The sequence below is a fragment of the Notamacropus eugenii genome, chromosome 7 (genome assembly GCF_028372415.1).
Source record: "Notamacropus eugenii isolate mMacEug1 chromosome 7, mMacEug1.pri_v2, whole genome shotgun sequence".
NCBI lineage: Eukaryota > Metazoa > Chordata > Mammalia > Diprotodontia > Macropodidae > Notamacropus > Notamacropus eugenii.
Window position 1 is genome coordinate 17,296,476 of NC_092878.1, and position 20,387 is coordinate 17,316,862.

The 20,387-nt window shown below is 39.3% G+C and overlaps 1 protein-coding gene across 5 annotated transcripts in view; it reads left to right on the forward strand.

The window, feature by feature from the left end:
• Positions 1–18,827, forward strand: part of SLC12A6 (solute carrier family 12 member 6) — a 93,903-nt gene extending 75,076 nt beyond the window's left edge. For all 5 annotated transcript variants that reach the window (XM_072625237.1, XM_072625236.1, XM_072625234.1 and 2 more), the window contains 18 exons: positions 104–345; positions 2,312–2,526; positions 3,362–3,520; positions 3,701–3,799; positions 4,147–4,204; positions 5,821–5,995; positions 6,593–6,711; positions 7,449–7,547; positions 9,512–9,631; positions 10,853–10,957; positions 11,136–11,304; positions 12,885–13,080; positions 13,708–13,877; positions 14,591–14,722; positions 15,296–15,403; positions 15,682–15,866; positions 17,494–17,627; positions 18,461–18,827. In XM_072625237.1, coding sequence (XP_072481338.1) covers positions 104–345; positions 2,312–2,526; positions 3,362–3,520; positions 3,701–3,799; positions 4,147–4,204; positions 5,821–5,995; positions 6,593–6,711; positions 7,449–7,547; positions 9,512–9,631; positions 10,853–10,957; positions 11,136–11,304; positions 12,885–13,080; positions 13,708–13,877; positions 14,591–14,722; positions 15,296–15,403; positions 15,682–15,866; positions 17,494–17,627; positions 18,461–18,552 — 2,577 coding nt within the window. In that variant the 3' untranslated portion in view covers positions 18,553–18,827. The remainder of the gene's footprint in view (positions 1–103; positions 346–2,311; positions 2,527–3,361; positions 3,521–3,700; positions 3,800–4,146; positions 4,205–5,820; positions 5,996–6,592; positions 6,712–7,448; positions 7,548–9,511; positions 9,632–10,852; positions 10,958–11,135; positions 11,305–12,884; positions 13,081–13,707; positions 13,878–14,590; positions 14,723–15,295; positions 15,404–15,681; positions 15,867–17,493; positions 17,628–18,460) is intronic.
• Positions 18,828–20,387: the final 1,560 nt, after the last annotated feature.

Sequence of the window (20,387 nt, forward strand, 5' to 3'; positions counted from 1 at the left end):
GTATTTCTGCCTTGCTATATGAACATTATTGTAGTTTGCTATAGCGTAGCTGTTTGGTTCCATGAGAGTGACCTCATTTTCTCTTTCTTTGCCTTCCTGGCAGATCTACATTTTTCCCCGAGCTGCCATCTTCCGAAGTGATGATGCCCTTAAGGAATCAGCAGCCATGCTCAATAACATGCGTGTCTATGGCACAGCCTTCTTGGTCCTTATGGTGCTGGTAGTGTTTGTTGGCGTACGCTACGTGAACAAGTTTGCTTCGCTCTTCTTGGCCTGCGTCATTGTATCTATCTTGGCCATTTATGCTGGGGCCATCAAATCTTCCTTTGCCCCTCCAAATTTCCCGTATGTCAGCACATCTCATGTACTGGGGGGCATGGAGGGAGGGCAGAGAATCGTGTGCCGCAAAGTTACTGGAAAGGTCTCATGGCATGCTAGCTGCAGGATGTAGATGCTAGTGGTGCCCCCGAGAGCTTCCTCTAATATAGGCTTGGTCGACATCTAGGTAGAAATCTTCCCAGTAAAGCTCATTATTTTAGTGATAGGACATTGAGCCTCAGCACAAGATGGGTAACTCATTTCATCTCTTGATGACAGATATAAGAAACCTTTTTATCTTGTGGTGATATAACGATTATGTAATGTCCCTGGAACAGTTTGTATTTGCAGCGGCACATCATTTATCCTTTTGTCTGTTATTATTAACAGTCCTATGAGGTAGGTAGATTTGCTATCCCATTTTTAGAAATTAGAAAACTAGGGGAAGGGAGAGCGGGAGTAGCAAAGAAGTTTTCTGCCTTGTAGTAGAAGCTGAGCTTCAGTTATGCAGTTGTTAGTACAGGACCCTGCGCTTTGTGGTCTCAGAATACAGGGTATTCTGTGATGATGAGTAGGTAGTGTCTTTTGAATACACAAATCCTTTTCTTGCATCAGTAAGATGGAGATTTAAAGCTACTTTCTAGTAGCAATGATGAGTATTTGATCCATGCCGTTTTCTCACTGTACTTCCCTTTTATAACCAGTAGTATTCATCTGACAAAAGGCTGGCAAAGGTTAAGGGTGCTTGCAATATGCTTGCAATAGAACTTTCCTTTGAAAAACTAACTGAATCCTTCATGATCCTTCAGGCCATGGTTTTTTTTTCTTTACATTCATTAATTCAGTACACCTGTATTAAAAACCTACTATGTGCCAGGCACGGTACTAAGTGCTAGGAATACAAAAAGACAACCCTTGACCTCAAGGAGCGTACAGTCTAATGGAGGACAACATGTAAAGCAAATCTATACAAAGCAGGCTGTATACAGGACAAATAGGAAATAATCAAAAGAAGGAAAGCACTGGAATGAAGAGGGATTAGGGAATTTTTCCTGTAGTTGGGACTTAAAAGAAGCCAGGGAGCCAATGGAGCTACTCAGGCTATCAAGTCAAAGAATTTTAGACCTTGAACAGACTTAGAAACCAGTTCATTCTTCTTCGTTTCATCGATGAAAAAACTAAGGTGTGAAGACACAATTGATCATGGAAGAACTACTGAAGTTGTACTTGGAGGGCACAAAAATTGGAAAAATGGGTGCAAGTTGTAGGGGGGAAGCAGATTTAGGTTTGATATAGGGAAGAACTTCCCCATAAGAAAGAGCTACCCAAAAGTGAAATGGATTACCTAGGGAGACTGTGTTTACTATCACTAAAAATCTTTAGAAATCATCAAATCCAGTCTCCTTATTTTACAGTTGTGGATATCAAGTCCCAGAGGAGTGACATAGCATAATAAAGAAAGTATTGGACCTGGAATCAGGGAGACCTGAGTTCAGATTCCATCTCTTAAAACCCATTGGCTGTGTAAATACCAACATGTCTCCAATTTTTAAAGTGTAATGTGAATGTTTCAGAAATCTTTACACACAAAAAGCTGAACAGCCACTTGTTAGGAATGAGATAGAGGATATTGATGTTGAGACAAGCATATTGGATTGGGAGATGCCTTCCAGGACTGATGTCTGTGATTCACTACATTGGGATTTGGGTTTAAGGAATGATCTCTGCTCAGTTTGTGGAGGTTGTGTTTTTCATTCTAGCAAAGTAGCTTTCTTTAGGAGGTATTAGCTGGGAATATTTACCCTTTGCCATGAATCTGTGACATTTCTAGGTTAAAAAATGAGTGATTAATTTTTAATAGCAATGAAAGCTTTTTTGTTAATGATTTCATTTCAGTATCCAACTCAATCTTCTCATTTCAAAAACCTTGTTTTCTCTTGCACCTTTCCTTGCCCATTTCCTATTCTCATTTTTCTACCTGTTTTCCCTTTAGAGTTTGCATGTTGGGCAACCGCACTCTTTCTTCAAGACACTTTGACATTTGCTCCAAGACCAAGGAAATGAACAACATGACAGTCCCTTCAAAATTGTGGGGTTTCTTCTGTAACTCTAGCCACTATTTCAACGTCACCTGCGATGATTACTTTGAGCACAACAACGTCACCTCGATCCAGGGCATCCCTGGTTTGGCTAGTGGAATCATTGTTGGTAAGTAGGGCACGAAACAGGGCTTTTCAGTATCCCTTGTGTGGAAGTAATACTGGCCACTTTAGTCTTTTAGACCTCTTCATTGTCATTGGGAACTATCTGCCAGAACATCTACCTCTTCTCTAAACTCAGAACACAACTCTTAATTCCAGCAGATTCCTGTTTTGACCAAAAGAAACTTAATTTCTTGGCTCCCTTCAACATTTGCCTCCAGTTTTGGGCAACCTATTGCTAACCTACAAATCATTTGTGGGATCTAGGGAGAAAGGATCATATTTTCAGTTTTCTTTCTAAAATTGACAATGTTCTTCCTGCAGTTCCCAGGGGCGAGGCTAAATGATGAGTGACTGGAGCGAAACCACTGTCATGTCATGACATGTTTTCCCAACTCATTTAAATCTATGAACCCCTTTCCTAAGTGACTTAGTGGTTTGGATGACAACTTTTTTTTTTGGCACGTAAGCAAGTTTGATCTCATCGAGGTGTGTAAAGCTTCATTGATCACTAATAGGAGCTCAAAGGCAGGCAAGCTTCACTTTGCTTTCCTTAACTCACTTCTAACCAGCTTTTCCAGGTCTGACTTAATTGCAGTGGATATACCAGAACAGTTAGTCAAACTACATTTGAAACTATTTCAGAAAGTACAGAAGATGTTTGTTTTGGTGGGTGTGGTCTTTGTGGGGGTTTTTTGTCTGGTTTGGGTTTTTTGCTCTCATAGAAGCAAAATGTGTATTTAAAAACTGAATATGAAAACTGAGTGTTGTTAAAGCAGATTCTGTTATGATAGTCTTCTGGCCACACTCACTTCCTATTCTGCTCCTTATTTCCACTACAGAAAATCTTTGGAGTAACTATCTACCAAAGGGAGAATTAATTGAGAAGCCGTCTGCCAAATCTTCTGATTTCTTAGGCAACTTGAACCACGAGTATGTGCTTGTTGACATTACCACCTCCTTCACTCTTCTGGTTGGAATCTTCTTTCCCTCTGTCACAGGTAAACGGATAGGTTTGTCTGCTTAATTATAGAGCGTCAGTTGGTCCCTGAAGATTGTTTAGTTAGATGATTGAGTCTTGTTCTTAGAATTTTTTAATTTTTTCCCCAACCTTGGCATGAATCCAAGCAAATTTTCTTTGTAGTAGCTGGAAAGACTGACTTATTGAATCTTTTCTCTAGGTATCATGGCTGGATCCAATAGGTCTGGAGATTTGAAGGATGCCCAGAAATCCATTCCGATTGGTACCATTCTTGCCATCCTGACCACCTCTTTTGTTTGTATCCTTTACATAGATCTGATTTGGATATCAGTAATAGGACTGTGTGGTAGAAATTGGTGGATTAATACTTTTTGTTCAGCCAATAAGAGCATATTATTATGGAAAGGCTCAAAACGTGACACAGTGTGGTGTTTCGTTTTATCTCCTCTTTCATCCGTCTTCCCCTTACCTATACCCCTCCCCCCAGAAAATAAAAAACAGAAAGAGACATCAATAGGCAAATTATAGGTATTCAGGAGACCTAATTCTTCATAGTTTATAAAGGAGAGGGCATGGGTTTGGCTCAATGCACTGGCCAGCAACGTTCTGTCTCATGTTTGACAGCTTCCTTGACTCCTGACGTAGATTTAAGTAGTGTTGTCCTCTTTGGGGCCTGCATTGAAGGGGTTGTTCTCCGGGATAAGTAAGTATTCTGGTCTTCTGTTATGATTGTTCTGTCAACACAGTGCCTAGCACAGAGCAAACACTTTAAAAATTCTTATTGCTTCCTTAAATCTGCTGTGACATCTGTCACACGTATTTCTTAAGACACAGGTACCAAAAAAGACTAACCTGAATTGAAATAAAGGTTGACTGTCAATTTTACTCAGACTTAAAGGGTTTGTATGTTTGGGTAAATGTAAGGAGGAATTAACAGTGCGGTAAAGCCGTGAATGATCTTGAAAAACCAGGTTTCCTGGATATTCACATCTGGTAGGAAACTACAGAAAAGGAAGGCCCTGCCCTGGCAGGAAGGGAAGAGAGAAGAGACATTCAAGCATCTGTGGCTTCTCCCTCAGGAAGACTAAATAGTTGTCTAAATCAGATATACTGGGGAGTCCTAAAGAAGGCTTAACAGAATTCCCAACTCATTTTTCCATTAGCGATTAGTTTATTATTATTCATGTTATTCGTTTTATCAGGTTATTCATGCTTAGTTGGACATGATGTGATAGCTCAGCACATTTTATCTATTTTGTAAGGATGGAGTTGAAATTATTGAATGAAAATGATAGAAATTAGAGTTGAAAGGGGACCTCAGAAGTCACCTAGCTGAACCCAGACCTGAGCATGAATTCTTTGTAGAGCATGTACGACAAATGATCATACATCCTTTGCTTTTTATGGCCTCCAGTTGTGAGGGGAGGAAGGAGCGATTAAAAGATCATTGGTAACTTTGGAAAAAGCAATTTCAGCTGATGAGAGCAGAAGCCAGACTCAGAGACTTTGAAAGGTGAATGAAAGGAAAGGTTAAAAGTTAAAGGTTTGTAAAGATGTAGACCTGGGCACATTGGTAAACAGTGGGGAAAATGTCGAGAGAGACAGTGAGAGTAAGATCAAGGGTATAAGTAGAGAGATTGACCTTTATGACCATCAGAGACCATCATGGAATGAAGGAGAAAATGGGGGATGGCATCAGATGGTTTGGAGGGTTATAGATAAGGGAGATTGGCAAATTGGCAAATGGCCAATAATAGCACAGAAAATTGGTATGAATTTGTAGAGTAATAGGATCATATAGCTGGATGGAACCTTCCAGATAGAGTTCGATCTCATTTTACAGGTGAAGTAACAAAACCCAAAGAGCTCAGGGACTTGACCAGGATGAATTGACTTTGTTTTTAAAAAGAATTATTTTGTTCATAATTTTTGTTTTTATATCTCCTTCGTTTGCCATTATACCCACTCTTCCTCTGCCTGACAGAGCCATCCTTTATAACAAAGAAAAAAAGAATAATAATTGAGTCAAGCTAACAAGACATGGTTCAAGTCCAGCAGCGTTCCATGTTCCCCATTCTTAGCCCCCTACCTTTCTTCAAAGAAGGAATGGAGATCCATTCTCTTCTCTCTTCTTTGGGTTCAAGTTGGGTAATTATAGTGACACAGTTTAGTTTCAGTCTTTGGTCATTCTTTCCATTTACATTGTCGTCCTTATTGCTTGACTACTTAATGACAAAGCCAGAATATTTTCCTCTTCATCATTCAGTCTTACAATGCCCTGCAAGTTAAAGTTCAACTTCCCTTTCACTTTTCTCTCAGGTTTGGAGATGCAGTGAAAGGAAATTTGGTAGTAGGTACTTTATCTTGGCCGTCCCCATGGGTCATCGTTATTGGTTCCTTCTTCTCAACCTGTGGGGCTGGACTGCAGAGCCTCACCGGTGCCCCAAGGCTGCTCCAGGCTATTGCTAAGGACAACATCATACCATTCCTTCGGGTAAGAGACTCTTATGTATTCCTCTTTCTACATACTCTCTCATTCCCCATATAGTAACTGTATTGCTGAATTTTAAAAAATGTCTCAACAACGTCTGCTTTGGATTTTAGGATTGCTAGGTAAAGTAACATGGGACAATCCAGGACTTATCACAAAAGACTTACCCCTTTTTTACTTTTCTAACTCCCATCCTTTTATACAAGGTTGATGAAATCATTTTCTCACATTTTGCCTCAGTTTCCTCAATCTTAAAATGGGAGTAGTAATAGTACCTGTCTCTCCAGGTTGTTGTGAGGACCAAATGAGATGCTTTTAGCACAGTGCCTGGCATGTGGGTGCTGTATAAATGCACATTCCTCTCCCTTCCCTTTGTCTTCACACCCTCATGCTTCTTTATTGGAGATTATATGAAACCATACTCCTCAGACGCCATCATCCTCTTCAATTTCATGTAGTTACATGAATCTTCAGTATTATAATAACTAAATTAGGAGAGTACAGTGAGTGTTATAGCTGCCAGAGGTAATTTTAACAAAGCTTTACCCCATTCTAGTGAGACCTCATTTCTTAAGTTTGCCATCTGTTTTCTTCACGTAGGTGTTTGGACACAGCAAAGCCAACGGGGAGCCTACGTGGGCCTTACTCCTTACGGCTGTCATTGCGGAACTAGGGATCCTCATTGCTTCCTTGGATCTCGTGGCTCCAATCCTTTCCATGTAATAGTCAATATATGCTCTGTAGTTTATTTTTTAATAAATCATGTAACGGTGTTCTCAATTACTTCTCTATGGTCGGCACTAATGCACTGCAAATTCTTACTGATCCACAAAAATTTTGCTGGAAAAGGTAGTAAAATTATTTTTTTAGAAATTTATACTGATTCTTAGCAAGCAAGCTAAATTACATCCTGGCTCAGAGTGGGAAAGGTGAGGCCCTAACTCACTTTCTTGTATGAAAGATTGAAGTGACTCTGCCCTTGGATGGAGTTTCTTATTTCTGTGTGTACACTGTGGGCCTCGTGTCTATTTTAGTTAGTCACCAGTCAGGAGACTCGAGAGTATGTTCTTTTTCCATGGCATTACTCACTCAGTTATTTTAGTTTATTAAACTCTTCAGCTTAAAGATTTCTTATTTAATGTGTTCTTTTGTCCAACATAAATCCTAACAAAATACAAAGTGAAAGTGTTTGAGGCGTGGGACACGAAGATGTCACTTGGGTTTTGTTCATAAGAGCAACAGTGAGCCTCATACTCAGTGTTTGTTTAAGCTTCACAGTAAAAATGAAGCAGGACTTGGTTGTCCACCTAAGGAAAAGTAAGGTGAGGTTCAGATTTCTGTTCCCTCAGCTCTTAGTCATGTTATTAGTCTGCAAATAAACACTGACCTGCATTAAGTGAGAGTTCTGTTACTTTTAGTCAACTTGGGTAAAAGCCATTTCTTCTCATTCCTCCAGGTTTTTCTTGATGTGTTACCTCTTTGTGAACCTGGCATGTGCCTTGCAGACTCTGCTTCGAACACCCAATTGGAGACCCCGATTCCGCTACTACCACTGGTAAGTTTGTTTTTCTTGTCTCAAAGTGGAGAGAATAATTGGTCAAATTATATAACTGGAAACTAAATACTATCACACAAGACACTTTCAGATTTTTAGTTCTTATCTAAAATCCTTTCCCTGATAGCCCTTTATGAGAATTGATCATTGTCGGTTTTGGTATCAGCAAACAAAAATTGTAATTACCTTTGTGGGTTAGTTGTAGCTTTACTTTCTAACCATATTCTCTCCTTTTCCAAAGGTTGCAGAAGAGATCCACTGTAGAATGACTCTTCCCTTGTGTCCTCTCCTTAGGCTTTCACCATCTAATTTTTGCCATATTACATACTATCCTTTTCTTAAGCTTATTAGTTTCCCTCCATCCAAAGCTCTTCATTTAAGAAAGCCCAATCTTCCCCAGGTTTTTTTCCCCGGAATTTATTCGTTTTCATTTTTCAGCATTCACTTCCATAATTTTTAAATTTTTTTCTACCTTCCTCTCCCCTCCCTCCTCCTCCCTCCCTCAAGACAGCATGCAATCTTATATGGGCTCTACACATACATTCCTATTAAACACATCTTCATGTCAGTCATGTTGCATAGAAGAATTATAACTAATGAGAGAAAACATGAGAAAAACAAAACATAACAAAAGAGAAAATAGTCTGCTTTATTCTGCATTCTGATTCCACAGTTCTTTCTCTAGATGTGGATGGCATTTTGCTTCATGAGTCTTCTGGAAATGTTTTAGGTCCTTGCATTGTTGAGAAGGGCTAAGTCTATCAAAATCAATCCTCACACACTGTGGCTGCTACTGTGTATAATGTTCTCCTGGTCCTGCTCACTTCACTCAGCATCAGTTCATATAAGTCTTTCCAGGTTTTTCCGAAGTTTTCCTGTTCATCATTTCTTATAGCACAATAGTATTCCATTACATTTATATACAACAACTTGTTCAGCCATTCCCCAACTGATGGGCAACCCCTCCTCGATTTCCAGTTTTTGGCCCACAAAAAGAGCTGCTATAAATATTTTTGTACATGTGGGTCCTTTTCTCATTTTTATGATCTCTTTGGGGTACAGGCCTAGAAGTGATATTGCTGGGTCAAAGGGTATGCACATCTTTTTAGCCCTTTGGGCATAGTTCCAAAGTGCTCTCCAGAATGGTTAGATCAGCTCACAGCTCCACCAACAATGAATTTTAGTGTTCCAACTCTCCCGTATCTTCTCCAGCATTTATCATCTTCCTGTTTTGTCTTGTTAGGCAATCTGATAGGTGTGATGTAGTATCTCAGAGTTGTTTTGATTTGCATCTCTCTAATCAATAGTGATTTAGAGCATTTTTTCAAATGACTATAGGTATCTTTAATTTCTTCCTCTGAAAACTGCCTGTTCATACCTTTGACCATTTATCAGTTGGGGAATGACTTGTATTCTTCTTGTAAATTTGACTCAGTTCTCTGTATATTTTAGAAATGAGGTCAGGTCTCCTTAGTTTTAAAGAAGCTATTGCTTGATTTCACTACCCTTCAAAGTACCACCTGCTTTTCATAGATAAATTCTTAGATGTTATAGTATTTTGTAATCAATAATTTGGTTTATTTTAGCGGGGGGGAAGCACTTTATACCATTTACTACAGTTTTCCTATCTGTAAAATAAGAAAATTAATGGCAGCATCTCTTCTGATGTTGGGATATTCACAGAGCATTTAGAAATCATCAGAACAAATGTGTTTGGGAAGAACGAATATGAATCTCTGATAGAGAACTCCTAACATTAAACTTACCTCTACTGAGTTGTTGATTTAAAATTCTTCTGCTGATTTTGTGAATCATCCCTGCTTTGCTAATAAAGATTTCAGTGATCACATAGACTTTATTACATATTTTATTATTCACATATTTTGACAACAGTGAGATCAGTCCTCATTATCATGTTCCTGCTTTTGAGCTGCTAAAGAAATTTTTGGTTTTTTATTCTGTAGGGCACTCTCCTTCATGGGCATGAGCATTTGTGTGGCCCTGATGTTTATTTCATCCTGGTATTATGCCATTGTGGCCATGGTGATAGCTGGTATGATCTACAAATACATTGAGTACCAAGGGTGAGTCACTACAGCAGGACTTGGATATCCAGAAATGTTAAAATTTTGGTTATACGAGTATTTAGCACAGTCAGTTATAGCAATATTTTAGTGAAGCCAGGCTTTTTAGGTTCATTTAACTTAACCTTGGTCAGTGACTACAAATTGCATCCCTAATTCTTTCAGAAATCTTGCAGAGGCTCTTGGATCACAAGGAGTAGTAACAAAACAGAATGGGCAGATCAGTGTGAGTTAGCTGGGGGAAAACTGAAAGAATATTTCTGATTGATGGATCAAAATTATACAAAAGACAAACATGCATGGATTTGTTCTCCATTCTGTAAAATACATATATATATATCCTGTTACATCTAAAATGAAAGAGAACATGTCCCTGACTCCAAGATTGTCTCAAATTTCAGCAGATACTTATTCCTCTAGAAGCTTTTTTTTATTTCAGAATTGCTTCCTAATGTGCCTCCCTCCTCTCTCCCCATTATATCTTCCCTGATAAAAAAGGGGGGGAGGAATTGATGAACAGCTCAGCCCAGATGACCAAATCTAATGTTCCACACCTGTAGTCCCCTACTTCTCTACTGAGAGAAGGAAAATGTACTTTTCTCTTTCCTCTGCAACCAAAATTGGTCATGGTAATTAATCTGAATTTGGAAGTATTTTAATGCTGTATTCATTTGTATTATTGTAATCACTGAACATATTGTTCTTTTGGTTTTATTCTCTTTAGTATTCCTCAGTTTGTAAAAGTCTTTTAAGTGGTTTTCTAATTTATTATATTACAGTACAGTAGTATTCATATGCAACAATATGTTCATCTTACCCAGTCGACAGGCACCAGTTTATTTCCAGTTTTGCTGTTGCCATAATGAGTACTAGTAAATACCCTGACTTGGGGATCCCATTGAATTATATTTTTCCCCACACTGTCTATGCAAATTCATGATTCATTTTAATTTCATTACCTTCACCCCTGTGTTACTTTCTGGTTGCTAAGTAGCTACTACTATATGAGAGAAGTGAGTGAAAGACCCCTTTGGCCATGTTTATGCACTGTCCATTTTCACAGTGCATCCTGATTGCTGGTGAAGAATGATGTTATCAATTAATAGAGAAGGTACAATGTTGGTGAAGTGTGCAACATGTCCATTCTTAGCTGAATGTTTAATTTGGAAATTGGATTTTACCTGCTTTACGTCAATCTCTTTTCCTTTCTCTTTACCACAGTGCTGAGAAAGAGTGGGGCGATGGGATCCGGGGATTGTCCCTAAGTGCAGCACGCTTTGCCCTGCTACGGCTCGAGGAAGGGCCTCCACACACAAAGAATTGGAGGTAAAGTGGGATACACAGCTTCAAAGAGTGTTGTGGCTGTGATATGAAAGATATGGCGCAGGAAATTAGGATAACAGAGCTGCCACAAACAATTCTAAATCTGTTCCCTTTTCATTTAGGTGGATTTAACAGTTTTTTTAAAAATGTCATTTATTCTTCCTTTCTCCCTTTTGCGTAGGCCTCAGTTGCTGGTGATGTTGAAACTCGATGAGGACTTACATGTTAAGCATCCTCGCCTCCTAACTTTTGCCTCACAGCTCAAAGCTGGCAAAGGTCTCACCATTGTGGGCTCTGTTCTGGTGGGAAATTTCCTGGAGAACTACGGTGAGGCATTAGCTGCTGAGCAGGTAAGAAAGGGGATAGAGTCTAATTGAATTTACAGCTATGCCAGGTTGTACAGCTGGCCCTCAAGGTTATAAATTAATCCTGTGGCATTTAGGAAGTTGTCTCCTCAGATAACTGCTCTGACTCCGAACAGATTCTACTTCTAGATTCTCCCATCTGATTGAGATGAGGCAGGTCACCAGCCTTCTTCTTGCATTTAAAAGCAGGTACATAAGTAATACCATTGTAAAAAGATGAGCAAATCATAATCACAGAGATGAGCTCCAAATAAATTTCTAATTACTAGTTTTTGTGTGTTTTAAGGGAAATTACGTAAATGAAATCTGTTCTTTCAAAATATCCTCATAATCTTCTTACTAGTGACTGGTGATATAAACAGGCTGCTTCTGCTGTCTCTTCCTAGCTGTACCTATGTGACAAACCAGTCACTTAAAAGTTGTTTCTCACCTAGCGCTCAGAGTAAGGACCATCCCCATAAGTGGCAGGTGTTGAGGGAGAATTCTGTATGCATTTCAATAATTCCATCAGATTCTATTTTAAAGGATCTGTTAAAATGCTATGGGATTCAAGAGACTGAAGATCATAAAAACATCTGTCCAGACTAACAGTTCTGTTTGAGAGGGACAATACTAGCCCTTTAAAAGTGACATTGTATATTGTAATTTGTGGAGGCTATGAGTATATCATGTAAGAATTTTTTTCCATGTTAAATATAAAAGATTCTTTTGTGACCATTTTTGACAGTTTCATATTAATGAAATAAGGCTAGCATTTTTATAAGTGCTTGGAAAACAATCCTAAAAGGTAGCTATGAAATAACATTTCATTTCTCTTAAAAAAAAAAATCAAAGAGCCCTCATGATGATCCTTCTGGCTTGGTAATGAAGCTACCCAGCTTCTAATCCTGGTTTACCATTGACTTACTCTGTGCCTTTGGGTAAATCATACCCACTTTCTATACTAGTGTTCCCAGGAATTGTAAAGACCAAAGACAGAAAGGAGTTTTAAAACTGCACAGAAGACTATTTCAATAAATGTTCTAAGTAAGTGCCATTATTTGAAGGTAGGGAAATGAAAGAAAGAGGACCCAAGAAGAGATTGGGGTAGAACCGTACTAGTAATCTGAGTTAGGGTATGGCTGGGAGTGAGAAAAAGAGAATATTCCCACTAGTTAATTTATCCTACTTAGCCAGAACAGACTGTTATATGCTCATAGGCCTAAGCTGTGGGGTGAGTTGAAAAGAAAGCAGAAGACACAGTAAATCAAGTAGTTGGTGATTAATGGAAAAAATGGGGACAGAGAAACACGTAAACCAAAATACAACCAATTTTGGAGACAGAGATGAGCACAGAATTGCTAAATATTTGAGGAGATAGAAGGGACAAAGAATAGTAGGAGTTACCCAAATAATTTTAGGTAAATTAGGCCTTCTTTCAAGGAAGAAATTAGTCATGTGCAGAGACAGTACAAAGCAAAGAGCCATAACATGGGATGAAGAAGACAGCATTTTAGGTGGGAACAGTGGCACAAGTATCCCAGGGTTTCAGGCAGATCAGTTAAGTGTTCCTGTATTTCTTTCAGACCATCAAGCATCTAATGGAGGCAGAGAAAGTGAAGGGTTTCTGCCAGCTGGTGGTGGCAGCCAAACTGAGGGAGGGCATCTCCCATCTCATCCAGTCCTGTGGCCTTGGGGGCATGAAACACAACACTGTGGTGATGGGTTGGCCCAATGGCTGGCGCCAGAGTGAAGATGCCCGTGCCTGGAAGACTTTCATTGGTAAAGAGCACCCCTCATCTTTTCCCAAGCCCTTAAGCAAGAGTTGCAGTTATACCTTTCTCTCCTCTCTATCTTATGAAATGGAGACTATTGTATTGCTGAGACTGAGACATGCTTTGCAGTGCTAGAATAAAAAGACCTTGTAGGCTGACTCAATACCTCCCACCCTCTGCACCTTGATCTTATTTTAGTGTGAAATGCTTACCTCACTTGAGTTTACAAAATGCTTTCACTAAGAATACATTTTCTCCTCATCTTTGATTCTTATATTTCCAGGTTTTTAATTGTGAATTTCTATCTTAATGTTTTTATACAGTGGGCTTCTCCTTCACCACAGCAGCCTCTCACTCTCACATTTACTTAGTAGTTCCCAGTTTCCTGAAAATAGAATAACATTGTGATTTTCTATGACATTTGCTTATGGTTAGCCAATAGTGGGTTTTCTGAGCATTTTCATCATCTCATTAAGATAGCAAACACGTGGTGGTGATGTTCATTTCTTTAGTCCTTGCTATATGAATGTAAAATTGAAAAGTGATCATCTTTCTTTCCCTAATGATCTCTTAAGAAGGGGACATATAAAGATTTGCTTATCAGTTCTGGGTCTTTTTTCTTTTCTTTCCCCAGGCACAGTTCGGGTGACAACAGCTGCCCACCTTGCTCTACTGGTAGCCAAAAATGTCTCCTTCTTTCCCAGTAATGTGGAACCATTTGCTGAGGGCAACATTGATGTGTGGTGGATTGTGCATGATGGGGGGATGCTCATGCTCTTACCATTCCTACTTAAACAGCATAAGGTACATCCAGGCATCTTTAGGTCACTCTGTTTGCTTTTTTCCCCTGCCTAGCATCTGTCTAGTCTCTTTAGATACATCCTTTCTCTTGGCTCAAGTGGAGCTTTTGAGACATAAATTTAAAATGGGTGGATGTTAACTCCCTGACTCAGGGAGTTAACCTTACAATTTTTCATTTCCCCTCTTCTGAAAAAAATGGGCATTTTGATATTTAGTATCTCCTTGTCTCTCAGGGGAATAAAGAGGAATAATGAAAAAAAATGCTAGTAAATAAAGTTCTGTTATTGGAGTCCTCAGGAGAAAAAGTTACAATAACATCCATTCTAGGAAAATTTATTTACATAAAACAAGACCTTGAATACTAAAATACTCGAGTATCAATGTTGCTTATCTTTTTGGTGTAAGATTAGATAAATTGAGATTTTTCAAAAACTAGATTTTATGTAATGATTTCAATAGTCATTACATTAAATTGTACAAAACTGCCTTTTCACCTGTATTTTTATCACAAACCATCTTTCTCATTTTTGCCAGTATTTTCCTTAAATAGTAAAATAATTTTATCAAGGGCCTATTTAATTTGTTTGAATTGTTCTGCGGCCAGAAGTAGGACATCAGGAATGAATATAGTGGCAGAGCTATTTCTATATCCTCAGCCCTATTCTTGTGTAGAATGTTCATTTCTCATGATTAATTCTGTGTGTGTACTCTCCCAGGTGTGGCGTAAGTGTGCCATCCGTATCTTCACAGTAGCCCAGTTAGAAGACAATAGCATCCAGATGAAGAAGGACCTGGCTACCTTCCTGTACCATCTCCGAATTGAAGCAGAGGTAGAAGTGGTAGAGATGGTAAGATACTAGAGTCTGAGGAAGAGCATGAAAACTGTCTCTATTTATCACCAACCCGTATATTTCCAGGTTCAGTATCCCTGTTTCATGGATCTGGAATTGTGAATTAATCCTCCAGCTGTTGCAGCAAAACTTTAACATACTAAGCAGAATGTCCGCTTTCCTCCCTTTTTTGGTGCCTGTTTCTGCCGGCTTTTTACCTGATGGATTTCTATTAATTCATAGAACACTTTTAAATTAACACATCTTATTTTAGCCAGGCAATTAAAAGGACACTGACCAGACATCCTGTGTTTGTGTCAGAGATATGTGCAATGATTGGGATAGATTTAACAAGTCAAAACTATGAATGGGTTTTATCCCTAGACTGAACATTGATTTGTTTATGTAGCTAGCTTTGGATAACTTACTCTCTTCTGCCACTTACTGGCAGGATAAAAATCAGGATGGGAGTTTAGTTGACCACACACTTAGCTCTCTGTATAGATCTAGTGATTTGAAACAAAGAAATGAGATGGCTGTCTTTTTCTCCTTTGTGCTTGTTACTTATTCGACATGGTATTTCCTTGGCAGCACGATAGTGACATATCAGCCTATACCTATGAGCGCACCCTGATGATGGAACAAAGATCTCAGATGCTACGGCACATGCGGCTCTCCAAAACAGAACGAGACCGAGAGGTGAGAACCCTGTTTCATCAATTTCTTCATCCTAAACACATGAAAATTAAGTCACTGAGCAGATGTGGTATATTATTTAATTCTCAAAAGGTAGCAAATTCAGGAGTTAACAGTCTCTCCTACTGCTCACTGTGGAGTCAGCTATTCAGCCTCCTCTAGTGTTTGGGGTAACATTAGGTGAAGGAGGGATCTTTTCTTGACCTCTGGAATTTGTGCAAATTTAAGGTGTGGGGGAAAAAACTGTACATGGAGCTGTGTTTGTGTTGAACCTCCCCCAGGCACAGTTGGTTAAAGATCGGAATTCAATGCTACGCCTTACAAGCATTGGCTCTGATGAAGATGAGGAAACAGAGACTTATCAGGAAAAAGTGCACATGACTTGGACAAAGGACAAGTACATGGCGTCCCGGGGACATAAACCCAAGACATTAGAGGGATTCCAGGACCTGCTCAACATGCGGCCGTAAGTGTCTTATTGGGATTAATCTAACTACAAGCTAAATACAGAACAATATATCTATCCTTCCTCACTGTTCTAGGTTTTTAGTGTAATTCATACATCTAGGCTCTTAGTATATATAGCTCACACTTCACTTTACAAATCACATACAACTCATTTCTTAGAATTGTTTCTAGAATCTGACATCTGGAATCCCAACAAAAACAAAATTGCCTAAAAAAGTTTAAGCATGTACTAAAGTTGAATCCTTCCACCAGACCCTGGGAATATGCCCCACATTCATTCATTTTAATAATTTGGTCTATTTGGAAATGTACCCCTTTCCTATAAATTTGAAATTTGTTAGTAGCTCCAGTTCACAACAGTTTAAAGTAGTGGGAACAGAACTAGCACAGTTGGAACCCACTGATAATGCCAAGTATTTATCAACTAGTACTAACTTGCAAACCCCAAAAATCTTTCACCAAAGCTTTTAAGTTTGTTTGGAATTTCACTTTCTGGTTGAGGTGCTATTGAGCAGTGAAAAAAAGTCTTGTATTTATCAGTCTTTTTCAATCTGACACCTATTAATTGGTATGGGTACATTGGATCACTGGAAGGTCCTCTCTGTGTATGGGATCCAGCCCTCTACGATCTCTGCACCAGCATAAATATGTAAAAGACTTAAAAAGATGAAAAATGGATTATAAAGTCATCTAGAAGGGGTATTAGAGGGAGACTTACCCTAACTGTTTCATTTTGCAAGTGAAGGAACTTAGAGAATTTAACCTAGAGAGTTTAAGTGACATGCCAAAGTGCTCTCTGAGGTAATGTCTCAGAGATCTGGAATGGTGTATAAACAGCAGTAGAAACAAAAGTGATTGAGGACATACACAGGCACCTACTATGCTTCATCTTTTCCAGAAACTTGTCACCATCAAATTCCTAATAAAAAATTAGCAGATGATGGTGTGAGAATTCAGGGTACTGACAACTTAAATGTCATGCTATATTGGCTGGGAAACTGAAATGACCACAAAGGCTGCTACAGGGAGAGAAGCTCCTAGATAATCCATAAACTGAGCAACTGGGCCTTGAATAATTTGGCAGTTGACTTTAAATGCATTCTGTTGCCCAGCTTGGAATTTATGGTGAGATATAGAAAAGGTGGACAGCATAAGACATGGTATGAAGGATCTAAATTTATTTTTAGTTCTGCCACTTACTTATGGTATGACTTGAAATGGTTTTTTTTTCATCTCTTATCATCCTGGCCTGTAAAAGTAAGTGAACAAGATTTATTACTTGACTTGAGGAATGTTGGGAGAAGAAACTAAAGAAATGAGTGGTTAAAATTTTTCTTCTGCTCAAAATTTCCCATCTGTTCCAGCAAAGTGTTAATAACCCTAATTACACGGAGGCAAAACAATGCTATCTTGCCCTAAAATTTGAAGTTACATTTGGTGTATTTCTAAGGTGCTTAAGAAAAAAAGCAAGAGAAGTTTAGACTGGTGGTATGCCCCAATTTAGTTTTACCCCTACCCACCAAATTACCATTCTTCACATTTAGGCCGGACAAATTGTCTGCCTCAGCTTTAGTCTCATTTTTCCTCCCCGGACTACCTCTGCTTGTACTTTGTCCTCTCCCCAGAGACCAGTCTAATGTGAGGCGGATGCACACTGCAGTAAAACTGAATGAAGTGATTGTCAACAAATCCCATGAAGCAAAGTTGGTATTGTTGAACATGCCAGGGCCACCCCGAAATCCTGAAGGTGATGAGAACTGTATCCTTTCCAAACACTGTGTTCTTTTTTGTTTTTATGAATCTTTCCCTTGGACATAGATATAATGACTGTGTGATTATAAAAAATAATTTAGTCTGCTCCAAACAAAAGTATTTTGAAATTCACAGAAGTGAAGCTACATAGCCTTCATGACTTTTAAAATTATTAACTTTTGTAAGGTGAAGGACTTTTGTAAGGTGAAGACTTTCTGGGATAGATTTCATTTTTTCATCTGGATCCCTATCCCATCAAGTCCCTCTCAAACAGCTCCTCTTCCAATAATTTTTCTTACAGATAAAGCTTTCTATATGAAGGAAAAAGGCTCTTTTCCCCGTCTGCAAACAAGGGCCAGTTTGGGGTGGGATACCCTGTGAGAAGGCAAGATGCATTGATCCCTTTACCCACCAGATCAACTCACAGGGAGAAGGAAGCAAGAAGAGCTGTTGGTGGGGAAGCAGAAGTGATAGAAATCATGTCAATCATCCTTGAAAACCCTTGTAGAAACAAATATTAGAGGTTCATGTTTCAATAGACTTCTGGTTCTTTGTTACTTGAGGGTGAATATGAAAGCACAACATGGGTTAATCCACAACTATTGAGATTTCCAAAACATATCTCTTGTGTAAGATGGGAAGGATATCCAGTATGGGATATAATGTGACTAGATTCTTGAACTGTTTTTGCACAAGACCACATTGGATTCTAGCTGGTAAGTCATGTCTTGATACTTGTTTTTCAGTTCTGTGAAGACAAAAAGCCTTTGGGTATCAAGATGCAAATTGAATGTGTTAGTGTGTTCTGGCTCTGCTTGACTCCTTGACACATTTGTATAGACATGGAGTTCCTGGAGGTGCTTACCGAAGGGCTAGAGCGTGTTCTTCTTGTACGAGGAGGAGGCAGTGAAGTTATCACCATCTACTCCTAACTGTACCTGATCTGTTTTGCTTGACCCTAACCCTCTTCACAGGTTTCAATTCTCCACAAAAATTTCAGATGATCTGGCACTTTATTTGCTGCCATTCCCACTGGACTAGAGGGCTGTTTTCTGTGTACGTATGTGATGCTGAACTTTTGCGGAGCTGAGCCTCAAGACCTCCTGTCCCTGTGCTTTAGAGCAAAGGGAGTTGGAGTTGCCCTTCTTCCCACTTAACCCTCACACTTCCTCTAAAAGCAGCAAGTCAAATGTTTTGAAACTAGAAAGCAGTACATAAATGTGAGGCATTCCCTCTTCATCCATGGGACCTAAAAATCTTGTCATTGCCCAGACTAGCGTACGTCACAACCAGAAAGGAAAAAGAGATGAGGCAGAAAGGAGCCAGGACCAAAGGGTAAATGTAAATAGGACAGCAGGCACAGTCATTGCTTTGGGCAAGACTGAAACTGCAGGGTGGATCTCAGAAATCTTTACACGGTTGTGATCTCCTGCAGAAACTCTGAACTCCAGGATATTTATTCCAAGGATGATGCTCAGAGAAGTATAACATTCCACGAAAAATATCCACAGCCACCACTATATGGCAACTCAGTCTCTCTGTAACAAACCCATATGGAAAACTTTCTCAGCTCATCTTCAGTGCGCTTGCCTTCCAAGTACCTCATTCTGTACTGTGGTACTGCAAAGAATGAGACAAACCTATACACAGAGCCCTTTCTGTCCCCAGTAGACGCTGCTCTTTAGTCTGATCCCAGGTTAAAGCATGTGTGTACATCGTGTGTACACTGAGTATTTCAAGTTTCCCAAATCTGGCCCATTCTGCGGCATTACTGTGAGGCAATGTTACACGGGAAATTACTGTTTTAAAGGCAGTGTTATCTAGGTGATTGAGTCATTCACGCAAACCCCAGCTAGCTGCTCTAGTCCATGGACACTTATAGGTGAGTGACTTGGGCAAAATAAACAAACTGGATGTTAAGTAACGAGAAATTAACTGGGCTCATATCCCCTTTCCTCCCATCCTCTGCTTAGTAGGACCAGTACAGAACCACAAAGAGCAAACTGGGACACTGGCTGACCTGCCGCAAGGATAATTAGATCACTTAAAATAAAATGAGCCTATATTTTGGAGGTGAATTCAGCAATGGAATTTAAAGTTCTGGTGCCATACCTTATTTCACAGTGCCAAAGTCACTGAGTTGCTAAATTCCTTTCATTCCTCCTCAAATGACTCAGAATATGAATTGGCATTGACTTTGCTTAGAAAGTTCCAGTTTTTCTCATTGTGTGGCTTGGTTTTTGGAGTTGAGATGAAGCGGGGAAGTTGATAGCAATGCACAGACAATTTAAGACATGAGGTTTTTGTTTGGTTTTGTTTTAGGGTGGGAGCGGGGGACATTACCCTTTCCCTCAGTTTCCTCCTTTACTTTGATTGTAAAGACCTGGTTCTGGACTCAGAGATTAATCAGAAGCCTTGGAATTGCCAATTTCCTTTGCATTCTTAGAATGCTATGAAGGACTGGACCGAGGGGGTAATCTTACAAGTTAAACCTTTTTTTTTTTTTTTTTTTTTGCCAAGCACCAAGGTATTGCTTCCAGGCATAGGAAATCTTTGCCTTATATGGCTGTGGCAATAATTTCAGACCCCTGAAGTTGGCCTAAAATCTATTACAGATATTTCATGTACAGGGACCACTCCACCTTGCCTAGGCCCATGGCCACTTCATGGACTCAGCTGTTACTTGACTAAACCGAAGATAGTTATCATCTCTCTTTACTCAGTAGCATTTGAAATGAGCCCTTTTATATTCAGAATGTGCAACATT